This window comes from Poecilia reticulata, chromosome 20, assembly GCF_904066995.2.
Source record: "Poecilia reticulata chromosome 20, P_reticulata-male-v2, whole genome shotgun sequence".
Taxonomy (NCBI): domain Eukaryota; kingdom Metazoa; phylum Chordata; class Actinopteri; order Cyprinodontiformes; family Poeciliidae; genus Poecilia; species Poecilia reticulata.
The window spans coordinates 18,146,847-18,161,006 of NC_088849.1; the positions used below are offsets into that span (position 1 = coordinate 18,146,847).

Genomic DNA, 14,160 nt, shown 5'->3' on the forward strand with positions numbered 1-14,160 from the left:
CACACAAAAAAAACAGCCAAGGAAAATTGTGTTTTGTCTTAATTTTGTGTATTTTTATAATCCAACGTATGTGACGCTTAGAAAACCTTCACAGTCAGAGACATGCTGTACTGTACATAAAAACACCTGTCAGTGTTACTGTCACCTTTCCCAGAAGGCCTTTGTGTTTGGACAGGATGCTCCTTCCATTCTTTACCGCTACATCCAGAGTTCTCCTGTGCAGCTCCACCGTGGAGACATTGAACTCAAACCTACCGACACAAGTTCACACATTCAATATCAAGGTTATAAAGACTCAAATCAAAGTCTGTAGATCATTTAGTGACATCTAAAGTCCACCTGAAAAGCAAACCTGTAATCTTAAACCATTGTTACACTAAATTTGAGATTGTTTGAAGAAGGTCGTAAAATAAAAGTCCATATTTTTTTATGAATGTGAATGCTACAAGCGATGAGGAAGAAGTCATGATATCAGATTTGCTTCATTTGAAACGTGAACTTCTGAAACAACTTCAAACATATCAATATTGCATCAATTTTCTGTGGTTACACATGGATTTTCTGCAAAAACATATAATATAACACCATTAAGTTTTCACCAGTAGGATCTCGTTCTCCTGTATCTGTTTGGCTCATGGTTTCCCTTGTGGTGCATCACTGCAGACATAAAGCTGCATCTGGACCAGAGTTATGAAAATGATGCATATAAAATAAAATAAAATAAAGGTCTGGGTGTGGAAAATATTGGTGGGTAGTTTTAATTAGATTTAATAGCTGTGTGGCAGAAAAGCTGATAGGAGAGTGCTAAACCTACGTTTGATCATAAACCGGGTTAAGAGTCCTCTTCATCGTGCTCGTCTTCCGCCTTCCCGACCGGCTCTTGTCAGGCAGCAGGTACAGCCGTATGAAGGGATCCGAGCCGTCTTTGGTGAAGGCTATCAGGTTTCTGTGGAAACGTGGAACAAAACTGTGTCATGCTCATGCTGCTTGGCTTTGGGGTCTTCATTCATTCATAAAGTAATCTGAATAATAAGCTATTAAGTATGTTGAATAATAACGTAAGCCATGCTTGGCTACAGGAACAGGTTTAAAACTCACTGGCAAGAGTGCACCACCACAACAAGTTTGTTCCTCTGGGAGCTGTGCCGAACAGTGAGCTGGATCTTACCCAGCGGGTACTGACTGGAGGCCGAGCCACTATAAACACACCATAGTCAGTCGGGATCACTTTCAGACATAGAATGTGTCCACAAAATATGGATAGATTGGTCACAGCACACGTAGGGTGAGGCAAATCCATTGGTCCTCGCGTCTTACTTCTGCAGCTGATGAAGTCTTTGCTGAAGCTCCAGGGTGGCGATGGGCAAAGAGATGTCCGACGCCAGGCTGGGAGTGGACTCCTTGTGAGGCAGGTACTTCTGGGAACTGGACATACTGGTGTTCAGGTTGGGTATGCTGCGGCGAGGGCTGGCGGAGTATGGCTCGCCGTCGGGGTCCTGGAGGGTGAGAGTGGAGGCGCGAACTGGCTTTGAAGGCGTGGCAGAAAGCAGCTGGGACTCTGAGGCGGACTGACTCAACGAGGGGGCCGGGGCCGGGGCCATCTGGGGAACACTGGACTTCCTGACCTGGACCGCAGAGGGCAGGTCTGAAGAGAACTGCTTCTCCAGTGAAAGTATCTGAGGAGACAGGAAATCAATAGTAGGCTTAAAGAACCGTAAAAAATATTTAGTGCGATCTCAGTAGAGTAAGTGAATGTTTGAGGACGCCACGATCAGAGAAAAGTACATCCGTTAATGTGGATGCATTTTTTCTCTTTTTAATCTGATCAGCGGTGGCTCAGAACAAGTTAATGAACTGTCCTGAATTGTCCTTCAGCCAAATGAAGGACAATTCAATTTAATGCCCAGTGATTCAAGGCAGTAACTGACTGAAATACCTGTGTCAGTAACTGATGGATGTGAAAAACTATTTACTTCCTGACAGACTGTTTTCTGATTTTTGCTCTTTGTTATAACTCTATAAATGTTTAGACTGTCAAGCAAGTTTCTAATATCAGTCAAAGATAACCTGAGTGAATTGAAAATTCAGCTTTTGAGTTAGGATTTGATTTAGTTGGAAAATATCTAAGCATTAATCTAACTTATCTTAAGCAACTTATCTTACAATTAAGCGTTGTTGGGGCAACAACAGCGGGTCTTTTACATCATTGTGAAGGAATTTTTATCCACTTTTCTTTGCATAAAAGTTTTCATTTACCAAAGGAGACTTTTCAACCATCAATGTCATGCTTTAGATCATATCACAACACTTAGAGGACATTTGCACCTTCCTTGTGTTTTGGTTTTTCTTTTGAGCCACTGGCACTAACCCATTAATCCTAGGTTATGAAGTTATGGTCTGAAACTGAGAGAAAAACATTCTCAATCAGGATTTTTTGGTAGAGGGAAGAACCCACACTATAAAAATGTTCCAGTGTTGTCAAAAGTCCTGAGAATCCCTAAGATTTTTTAGGCAACGGAGGACATTTGAATCCTTTAAAACACTTCTTCAGGTGTCACTTTTGCCCAGTTTCTTCCTTATTGTTGAGTCATGAGTGCTGGCATTAACCAAAGTAAGAGAGGCTGCAGTGCTTTATGGGTATTTTTGTAACCTCCTGCATGAATCATTGATGCACTGGCAAATGTTCTTGAAATTCTTTGGACCGGGGCATGATGTGTAGTCTTTCTAGTCTACTTCCTAGTGTCAGACAAGTTCTACTTCAAATTTTTTTACTACAAATGATTCTGTCATGTTGTAAGCGAAGGAGGACCCAAATGCAGAGGACAGACAGGTGAACATTTTAAATTTTAATGAACTAAACAGACATAAAACCAGTTTGAGAGGTATATATACTGGAGACTTTGTTATTGGATGCAACAGAGGTGAGTAAATGAGCAGAGAGAAAGCAGGTGCAAAAGAGCAGGACACTGAGGAACTGAGGTAAAAGTAACACTAGTCGACACGAACACAGAAATAAAATGAGGCATTAGAGGTCAATGCAAACAGCTGCACTGATTCTTATGAAGGCAAAAAAGATCATTCATGACAAGGCCTAAAACAGTTGTGTATTAATCCGGTTTCTAAACATTTTTGATGAAACAAAGAAGAGGGAGGTGAAAGGTTAGAAAGAAACCAGCTGAGAGCAGAAAGTCATTTAAATAAAACATTTTGCATCATTGATACAAATAATCTCACGTAATTTGTTTGCTGCTTGGCTTTGTCTGGACATCTGTTGTGGGTCACATCAATTGTAAATGACTCTGGCACACAGACAGAACCTGTGTAAAGCCTGTTCTTACCCTTAAAGCCATCTTTAGTTTGATGGTGGAGCTGGGTCCAGAGTTCTTCAGAGGAAAGCACTGAGCCAGCGTCATGTCCTCCTCTGACAGCAGGTCACTCAAAGGCACCCGTAGGATACCCAGTGTGCATTTATGCTTATCATCCTTTATCTGCAAAACAAAACAAAACAAAAAACAACTTATAACCTTCATTTTATGGAGTATATTTTCTCTAATGTTTTTGGTGTGGCTTTACCTCCACTTCGAGCTCCTGCCTTGTGGGATTGTGAACGAGGAAAGAGAAGGAATCCTCCCACAGAGGCTCCCTGGTCTTGTAACGGATCTTGACGGAGAAACATAAGGTGCATGTCAATGAACTGGAATGTCAACAAGTTAATTTTTTTCCCAGTAACTGAATTCTAAAAATAAAACTCATATAGATTCAGTATACACACTGATTTGTTTAAATAGTTGATTTCTGTTTGTACAGAAGATTATGACAAGCTGCTTCGTGCAAACTCAAAATGTATCTTCTTAGAAAATTAGAATATCACTAAAGACCCACAACAAACTTGAGAGCCAACTTGAGAGACACATTCCTTTGTTTAAGCCCCTCCTGAATCAGAAGCAACATCAAAAGTGTCTTACAGAAAAAAGGACTGAACATAAAAGATAATGAACAGTGAGCTCTGTGCAGTGTGCAGTTTTTCCTTCCATTAAACCTTTTCTTTATATGTTGTCAAATAGCACTCTGTGAGCAGGTTTCTTTTGCAATGCCTATTTGTGGCAAATGACTGTTGAAAAATAATCAACTCAGCACTCTTCCCGATCTGTAAGTCAAATTTGCAGTCTTTTGGGATTAACGGAATAATCTAGCCAAGCATATTAGCAGAAAGTTGAGTGAAAGAAAAACCTGTGGCAAAAAATGTGCATCAGCAACACTGATATCTGGTCTTACGTAATAAAATTTTTACGAAAATTGAATGTGTAACTGTAATGAGTCTTTTTTTTAGTTCATGAGCTATACTTCATTAATAGAGCTACTGAAATTAATTAACATTTTGACAATACTCCAAACACATTAAAAACCTCAAGCAACAGATTATGTTATCTTGAGGTTTCATCGAAATACCAAACATCACCAATATATTAATGTCATTACTGTAACACCTTTTAACTGTGTCATAATATAAAGCTTTTCCTCTTATTCAACCAGCCCTTTAAGTGTTTAATGCCTTAATTATTCTTGCTCAGGTAGCTTATAAACTTTAATTCAAAAGGTTTTAAATCAATCATTGAGGAGCTGTGCGTGTTTCAGCTCTTCAATTCTTCTGGCTGACATTTATATTGAATAAATGATGTATGTACTAAATATAGCACACCACATGAAAGGTGACAAATGTTCTTCTTCTCTAAGCCAAACAAGTAACATTTGCCAGAGTGAGTTGCCAATAAATCAACAGTCAACAGTTCAAATGAAGATGTGAGACTGAAAGTAAACAAAGAACTGAAAGAGAAAAAAAGATGGAGAAATTCAAGCAAGTGTTTCCAATACCCACCTTACTCTCAAGGGTTTTGTGCCCAACTGTGAAGTGGACATAAGGGCTGGGTTCACTGCTGTTCTTCTTGGCCGACTATTAGACAATCAAGAGAAAGAGAGAGGTGTTAGGTAACCACCGACAGTGTGAAACACAATTCAGTGACGGACAGCACAATCACACAACATGTTAGAGGACACAATCACCACAACACACACACCACGGAGAGGAGGGAAGATTATTAGACTGGTGAGGCTGCAGGCAGACAGGAGGCCAAGAGGCTGCAGGGCTTCGTCTTGTCTACAGGTTAAATTTAGCATGATGAGTTTGAATAGCCGGGAATTAATCAGTATTCCTCACGAAAGGATCGTGCCCCTATTATTAAAGACCCAGATGATTTGAAAAGAGAGAGAAAAGGTCTTCCATTTCTCACCAACATACGTTCGTCTTGTTGCATGCCCATGCTCATTAACACAACCATTTAGTATGCAGGGTTAGAACCTAAAGTGGGGCTGCAGTTATGTACAGATGTCTGGGTTAAAGAACACAGACTTCTTTGAAGACTGATATCTCTTTATTTATAGGCTTTTTGCACATCTTCAGCAGGGAAACCAATAATTATGGAAGGCACAGTGTGCACAGCTCCAGTCAGAGGCTTTATCAAGGGCATGAACTTCATTTGAACGGTGGGCATGTACTGATTTATTTGAGTCATTGTGTTTACAGGATGTAAGGCTGTGCAACAAACATACAAATTAAAATGCAAGAAAATGCAAATAAACGATTAATAGTATATTTAAATTGTTCATTTGAGTGTCTTTTATTTGTCTTCATCTTTTTTGGAAGGCCTCCAAAGCAGTGAACATTTCACCCCAACATGCTTTTTATGCATTTGCATGCAAATGCATGGTCAAGCAAACCAGGTTTCTGCCATTCTTACATCAAGAGATGCACAAAATTATTCAAATGGCCCCCAGGCTGCATGTTAGACACCCCGCATTAGGTACTTTTACGCAGTTTTAGAGTTGAACAATTAACTCTTATTTCTCTCATGAACATAGAACAGTATTAGTCTGCATTTGACCCAGAGTCAGGATTCCATATGTTATATGTTTTTCTGTTCTTTCTTCATTTCAAAATGAGTTTCAGAGTATTTGTAACAGGAAGCAGTCAGTCGTAGTTTGATTGGAAGATCTGAACACTCATTCTTAAAGCTGACAGACTCTGGAGAAATGTTAATGTCAAGCCTGAATATGGGTGTAAGGTTTCTATATATGCTGAACTACCGCTGAAGAAAGGTTGAGGGAGTGCCACCTGTATGAGGAACAATCGCAGGTTGGAAATTTCTAAGAAACGGCGAAACAGTAACTGGAAATGTGCAACAACTGATTTCTAAGTAAGGGAAAAGCATAACATTTGTTACAGTCTAGCTGCTACTGCAGGTCAACTGGGCTGTTTCTAAATCCAACTACAGGTTTTTTTTTTTCTATTTACCTGCCCTGTCAGAATTTAGGTGGAACACATTTCAAAGAAAATTGGAATCACTACATTGGAAAACTACAAAAAGCCAACCAACAGGCATGCATGACAATCTTGTCCTGGATCCTGAACCACAAATTCCGACATTATCGAGTTCGTGATTAGCAAAACATGCACGTATGTTTGCTCTGAAGCTGGCTGGTTCTGCAGGTTTTGGTTTTGTTTTTTTGTAAAATGGAAGTTATAGCTCAAGTCAACGGCAAAGCAAGAGAGATACTCAGACAAGCAGAGAAAAGTAATAATCACATTAGTGAGCCTTTTGTGTCGTATAAACCATCTGCATGCAAGCCAGGGGTTAGGTAATGAAAACCCTTTTTCAACATTCATGTCATTGTCATGCACAGTTTCACTTTGACACCTCGATAATCATCACAATCACTCAACAGTGGGTGACACAGCTGTGGCCCAGCATTGCAGTGTAGGGGTGTGATCTTGACATGCAGACCATTCCTCCCACGTTACCTTCAGGGCCTTAAAGACCGAGACTTGCTTCAACCCGTCATGGGTGATATCTGACAGGTTGCTCTTTAAGCCACAAGGAGATTTGAGGGAGAAAAATCACACCCGTGGTTAGTTGGAATGAGTCAACATGGTCATGGGGAACAAAAAGACCTCCCAAAAAATGACAAGGTGAATCTGAATAAATTAGAATATCAATGCATTGCATACATTTATTACAAACAGAGTGGTATATTTCAAGTGTATCTTTGTCTTATTTTGATGATTATGGTTTACAACTGAAAGCTTTGAATTTTTTTTTTTAATGCCTTAGATCAATCAGAAAAGGATTTTTAAAACACAAATAATTGTCATCATCCACGAAGGATAAGCAACAAAAGAGCAGTACTCGGTAACCTAGCTACTCACAAAGTTGCATCCAAACACTTGTTCCTTCCACTCAATTTTCAATGGAAAGCTTAGTGGAAGAAAAAACTCCTGCCTTGAAACAACTGCGAAACAATAGTTTGCTGAAGTTTGGAGGATGGTAATCCACAGACATTGATATTATAAGCCCCAACAGATCAATGCTAAATAAACTTGGCTTTGTATAGTGCATATTAACGGAAGGTTGAATGGAAGAAAAATGTCTTGAAAGGACGGCGAAGCACAGACCACTCAAGAGTTTGGGGGATAATTACAAAGCCTGACTGCTGGCCAAATTTGTGGGGAAGACAGATTGTCCAGCTGACCGTCATCTATACTCTCCATCCGAGTTTGGCTCAGATATAAAAGCAACCGACTCAGTGCTTTGAAATTCACCACACAGTCTTAACCAGAACTACACCTGCACAATACATGAGTGTACTTTTCTGTTGCATTAGAAATCATTTTCATTATTCCGATCTAATGCTCGAAGTATGTGAGAAATAATTTCCACTTGATGTAAGCCATAATCATTCAAATTAACAGAAAAAAGCACCTTAGAAAAAAAAATCCCACTGTGTGCACTCGGTGTATGTAAAATACAAGCTTTTTCTCATGGAACTGAGTAAATGAAAATGTACTTTTTGAAAATACTCTGATAAATTGAGATGCACCTTTGTGTCAAAATTGCACATGATATGCATGCATAATATGGTTTAACAATAAAGAGCAGGATGTATGGGGCTGGTCTTTATGGCACTGCTAGGATCTGACAATAACATAGTAACAAAAGCATTACCCACAGAAAATACCAGGTGGAACTAATTTAAGACCCTGTATGACTACATCAACACGCTGCAGGCTTTCTGTACCTGTGCATGAATCTCTGCATGAGCACTGACAGATCATTAGAAACTATGCCAGCAGTGCTAGTGCTGAAGATGTCTCACTCCAGCCTTGAACTGAGCACTGTGAGGCACAATAACGCCATGTTGTAACAAAGAAGCAACTAGGGGCTGTTTGGATGGCTGGATTCTGTGGTTTCAAAAAGTCTTTTTCATGTTAATGGTTATTGGAATTTTTTTTACACAAAAAAAGCATGCAGCTAACACATGCTCTAAAAGAAAACCTTGAAAGAGCTCGTTACGGTTCAATCCATGTCATCACACGGTGCTAATGCTAAGGTTACGAAGATGCAGAAGCATCGGTGGACTCACAAAATTTGCACTACACTCAGAAGTATCGCTCTCACAAAAGATTAAGCCAGAAGCTCTCCTCTCACTCAAGTTTCCGCAGCCTAAGCTGCCTGTGAAGACACCCTTGGGTGGAGACGCAGGGGAATAAAAGGGAAAGAGAAAGACAGTTCAAATCGATTCTGTATTTCTGACACATTTATGTAAATCATTAAATTTGCACTACACTTTGGCTAAGAAAATGAAGGACTAAATGTGGATTGTTCTGTTCATTTGCTGAAGAAAATCTCAAGAGAGATTTTGAAAACTAAAAGCTTTAATCATCCAAGGCTCTCCTTTAACAATAGCGACCGCAAATGTCTTTATTAGATCGAGTCCTTGAGCGGCAAAGCACTAAATACAGACGTTTTTACATCCAAATTGTGTTTGCAATCCCTTGCAAAACTATTCAGACTTCTTGAAAGTCTTTTCACATTTTGTCAGTCTCAAACTTTAATTTATTTTTAATTAAATGTTGTAAGATAAGCAAAGTAATAAGTAATAAGTGATAAGTATAACGTGCAACATATTTGTCAGTTCGGAAAATTCTTCATGGTTTCGCATTTTTCACAAATACAAATCTGAAAGGTGTGCAGTGCAGTGCAGTGCATTGCTTTGACCCCCAAATTCATTAGTAAAGTAGTAGAATTTTGGAAAAACAAAATTTCAGTTGATCCTATGCATAATAAAAACATTTAATTTGAGGTTGTAATATAATTAAATGTGGAAAAAGTTCACAAAAGGTGAATACTATTGCAAGAAAACTGTAGATGGAAATGCCTGGAGTATCTGCAGCACAAAGATTTTACTGTATCAAAACGTCTTTGACAGCAAACTGCAATTAAAATATGTTACTCTCAAAACAGTGATGGAATTAAAAATAACCTGCATTTCTGTTGCATTCAGATTATCAGTATATTTGCACCTTACGTTTTTTTGGATTTAAACCGGCACAATGATAATACTTATCTGTAGGCCTGACGTTATTTCATATAAAAGCGCAGTTATAGCATGGAAGGTGAACTTGTCATATGCTCTGACATGACTTAAGCCTACTTTGTTGTATAAAAGCTGATGGGTAAAATAATGAAGTTCTATGCAACAACACAATCTAATTTTGAGAAATTATGGTAACCTTACATTTCAAGCTTGCTTAACCGTTAATCCATGATTGGTGTAAAAACTGCGATTAGGTTCTTTCACCCCTAAATCAGAATGTGCAAAAGTCAGTGTGACTCTAATATTTAATTACTCAACAAGCAAACAGATGAGGTCACAGAAAATAAATATTCTGACAAAGCAAAGGGTGTCATTGTGTGACATTAGCAAACAAACTAAGTAATTAATATTTGAACAAGCTTTACACTCGCATTTCTACAAATTTTGATTCAGTGTAGATAAATGAAGCGTATATGGTACAGATGGAAAATATGAAGGAAAGTAATAGCACAAATTTGTCACCTAGAACGGTTTAATCACCAGCATATAAATAAGGACATTTTAGTGTCTTACTGGCAAATTCTTCGCCGAGTCCAGAAAGACCACTAATAGTGCTGACGAGAGTCCATCTTTTGCTGGGCTTCTATCTGCGCGCACACATCTTAAAACCTGTGGATACAGGAACATGCATCAACATGCCGTAATTACACTGAGTACAAAGTAAAAAGATAAAAAAATAAATAAAAAATTGTTAATGACTATGTTAGTGTTACCTGGTCCAGCTTCTCTGGGGTGGAGAATAGAGACAGCCACTCCAGTTTTAAGTGGAGTTTCCCTGTAGGTGTTTCTTCTAGTTCAAACCACTAAAACAACAACCAAAACCAGTAATCAAAATGAATATTTTGGTCATTTTTGTGACACACAAAGCAAAAGGTTAATTTTATTATGTCTGGCCTTCTCCCCAGAATAACAAGTGAAGTATTTTCCGAGCTGCTTTTATTTTCCTTTTCAGTAAATGAAACAAAATCGAAAACTCACAGGTTTTTTACGTTTGTAGCTCAACAAACACATAGTTTGAACAAACTTTTATATCTACTTTAGTTAAAGTCAGCTACAGCTCAGGGTTACACACATATCTGCACTTTAATGACACAGTAAATGGTGTGTTCACATTAGAAAATAGACCAGGGAGTCAGATTTTGCAATCTGAGAAGATAGGCTAACACAAGGGAGCTTAGAAGCTAACAACAGTTAGCCTGACCAGCTAGCACAAATAAATGACACTTAAAACAATCACAGAATTTAAATATGAACACAACAAAAATTTATTTTTTGTTATTATTATTTATATATTGTACGTCCACAAGACTAAATAAACTGAATTGAAGTTGCACACAAAAACAGATACAAGAACACAAAGACGGTAGGCGATTTCTATGGAAGTAAATATGTGCCATCAGAATTTGAATAAAAAATGCATCTGAAACTTGAATGTTGTATATTTGCACTTACTTTTTCAATTAGAAAATTAATTCAGAATACAATTTTGACCTAAAAAAAATTCAGTGTCATTATTTGTACACGTTTGCAATTTTCATTTGTTAAAAAAATTCACATTCCTATTTCAAAGTGATGAAATTTTCAATATATATATTTTTCAGTGTTAAAAAAATTCAGCATATAAAAAAATTCAACTTTTAAAAATTCAAATGCAATATTTTCAGTGTCCTAAAAATTCAACTTGCTCAAATTCGCTGTCTCAAATTCAACATCTAAAAATTCGCTGTACAAAAATGGCGAGGTTACTTCAGGTCACAGACATTAGCAATCGTTGTCAGATTTCAACACTGAGCTAATCACATGACCTAAGCGTCATATTGAAGAAATACCAGCATCACCGAGGCCAGCGACCACGGAGGCGAACGCAAACCCAACGGTGAGTCTGTGCGTTCATATTTCTGTAGTACATTTTATTTTGCGCATGAACTTTGATACATGATATTAAAGCTTGATTTAAATCACGGGTTTGGGCCGTTGTTAATCTTACGCCATGTAATGCTGGCATATTAGTTCTCGCTACCTGCTAGACCTCCACCTCCTTCCCCCCTTCTCTTGGCTGTCCTACACCCAATTTTCCCCTGTTTTATTTAAAAAAGGAATATCACTTGCGCCAAGTCTAGAATCTTTAAAGATAACTGATGGGTGGCGACTTTCTGGGTTGTTTGTTTGTTGTCTTAGGTGAGACTGATCAGGCGGTCTTAGTAAAAGTCGTAATTTTCCATGAAATGCTACCGCTAATGTAGCTAATATGGCTGCCTTGTATGCTTCAAGGAGGGGCTGTGAACTCTTCCGACATTAATTATAACCACAACCCCATTCTGTTCATCTACTGTATTGTTCATGTGACTTCATTTATGAATAAATTTATACATTTATGGTCATTATAGCGTCATCCAAACTACTGCTTCTCTTATCTGACAAGTGTTGATATATATTAATTTACATTCTTTTACTTTGCGTTACAAAACGTCGTTCTGTTACCTAGCAACATTAGAAACTACCTCCTTTGTTTTTTCATTTGATTTTAACTCATTTGAAGAAAATATATGCTTGCAATACAGCTGTTAACTTATTTTAGATTAAATATCTTTAATTTGATTTCTCAATACTGACCTACTGATTTCAAAATAGTTTTTTTATTTTACTGACAATGTTTTTGACATTTTTTTTCTTTTTTCTTTTCAAGGAACATATGGATCATATTTTTGATAGACTCCATGATCGTTTGGAGCCATTTCTATTTCTACAATTACAGATGGTCCAATCAGTTGGCCACAGGTGAAGAAGCAAAGTGATGACGGTGACGACAACGATGATGTCTTGGAAGCAGAAACTGCAGGTGACAGGGTTTCTCCATCAGTTTCTCAAAGAAGGTAAAATGTCTGTATAAACATTTGGCCAATGTTTGTTATTTTGAGAATGATAAATAACAAATGTATTATGTATGTATTATGCTGGTATTATACCAGCATAATACACTACATTTATTTTGTTATAATCATGACTTACAACACTGCACAGATAAAGCTGATAAAGCTTTTCAGGTTGATTAGTGAAAATGGCAAAAGGTATTCAAATGATTTTTGAAGGACATCACATTCATATTCATTAGTTTCTTAGATGGAAAAGACATTCACATAAAGTCATATCTCAAAGTCAGCTTTATGAATGATTCCATCTACAGGAAACTCACCATGTATCTAAAAAAAATTATACTTTTCCTAGCATTTTCAGACAATCTGCACCAGCTCATGAGATTTTGGGTTGGCTGGGAGGCTCCATGGCAGGAACTGAAGCCTGAAGTAGTGCAGTCAACTGGACCAAACCACATCAGGGCCACTTCATCCACCTGCAGTGAACGTTTACGCCTTCCAAGCCATTATTCTACCTACCAGGCTCTGTATGCTGACATGATGGTGTCTTAAATCGGTTGGAACTGGCTTTGGTCTTCTTTGAGAACTCAGTGCATTGGTGTTTCATTTGTTCAATAATTGCATTTCAATATGGCAATTAAGTAAAATTACAAAGTCATTTTATTATTAGCTTCTTTTTTTTTACAAATACTGTTCATCATTCACCGCAGTCTTGACATTAAGTTGTGTTCTTTGAAGTGATGACTAAGTACCTGAAACGTTTGTCAAGCATCCCTGTAAATCTTAAATGTTAGAGTAACTATGTTCAGAGTTTCTGAGTCAGCACTGTTTGTACAGGAAATATGAAACGGAAACTGTTTTTATGCAATATTTTATTTTATGTTCATCTATGCTTGAAGTATTAGAAAATAAATGACATAAGACAAACTTAACTTTTCCATTCTTATAATGCAAGAAAATTAAGGTCCTACACACCTGTACCTACTAGGTTCCTTTTGAGATAAAAGAACAATCAACTCACAAATGTAGAACATTTTAGTTCTTTAACATGTCTACCATAAAAGCACTATGATTCACTTTTCCAAAGCACAAATTTTACCTTTGTGGTAATATGATCAGCACTTAGCTTTACATTTCATAAATGCTGAATTTTGAAACTGGACAAGTTTCACAGAGTGAAGAACTGTTCACAAAACAGAACTGCAGCAATATAAATGTCACAACCAAAAGACAGTGATGTGCCTTTTGGGTTTACTGCGTCCCTTAAGTCCATTTGTTCGTCAGTCAGTTGCACAACTTGAATTTGGTACTGTGACGTTTGACTCTTCCTGAAGAGGAAGCCCGCACTCCTCCCATTCAATTTCGGGAATCTACACCCTGGAAAACACAAAGAAGGGATCAAGAGAACTCAAAATGTACTTGATTGCAGATTCCTATGTAATAAATTAAATGAATGATAGTATACATGCTACACATTAAATTATCCAATTAAAATGTACCTCTATCAAGGCACTGTGGGGTTCAGGAATTGAATGGTGTCTAACTTAATCAGAATTTGCTTTTAATTACAACATTAATCACAAATTTTAGCATAGCTCAAACATTCTTTGTAACCAAAGATATATTTTGGATATACAAAGTAGTGGGGATTAAAATGATTTTAATAAGTTAACAGCTGTACTTGCAAGCATATATTTTCTTCAAAATGAGTTAAAATCAAATGAAAAAACAAAGGAGGTAGTTTCTAATGTTGCTAGGTAACAGAACGACGTTTTGTAACGCAAAGTAAAAGAATGTA

The 14,160-nt window shown here is 37.5% G+C and overlaps 1 protein-coding gene and 1 long non-coding RNA gene across 4 annotated transcripts in view; one reads left to right on the forward strand and one right to left on the reverse strand.

Annotated features, from left to right (window-relative positions):
- The window catches only part of esyt2b (extended synaptotagmin-like protein 2b), a 41,955-nt gene that overhangs the window by 2,382 nt on the left and 25,413 nt on the right, over positions 1-14,160 (reverse strand). Inside the window, exons 12-21 of one of the 3 annotated variants that reach the window (XM_008396733.3) lie at positions 10,203-10,292; positions 10,003-10,098; positions 6,857-6,919; positions 4,877-4,951; positions 3,574-3,660; positions 3,339-3,488; positions 1,318-1,676; positions 1,099-1,197; positions 815-946; positions 146-251 (exon numbers count right to left, since the gene is read on the reverse strand). In XM_008396733.3, coding sequence (XP_008394955.1) covers positions 146-251; positions 815-946; positions 1,099-1,197; positions 1,318-1,676; positions 3,339-3,488; positions 3,574-3,660; positions 4,877-4,951; positions 6,857-6,919; positions 10,003-10,098; positions 10,203-10,292 — 1,257 coding nt within the window. Of the gene's footprint in view, positions 1-145; positions 252-814; positions 947-1,098; positions 1,198-1,317; positions 1,677-3,338; positions 3,489-3,573; positions 3,661-4,876; positions 4,952-6,856; positions 6,920-8,475; positions 8,578-10,002; positions 10,099-10,202; positions 10,293-14,160 lie in introns of all 3 variants that reach the window. The other 2 variants (XM_008396732.3, XM_008396734.3) reach the window with 2 other exon arrangements.
- On the forward strand, positions 11,112-13,083 carry LOC145549503 (uncharacterized). Its single transcript, XR_014085483.1, has 3 exons — positions 11,112-11,365; positions 12,176-12,362; positions 12,715-13,083. It is a non-coding gene; the product is annotated as an uncharacterized LOC145549503 (long non-coding RNA).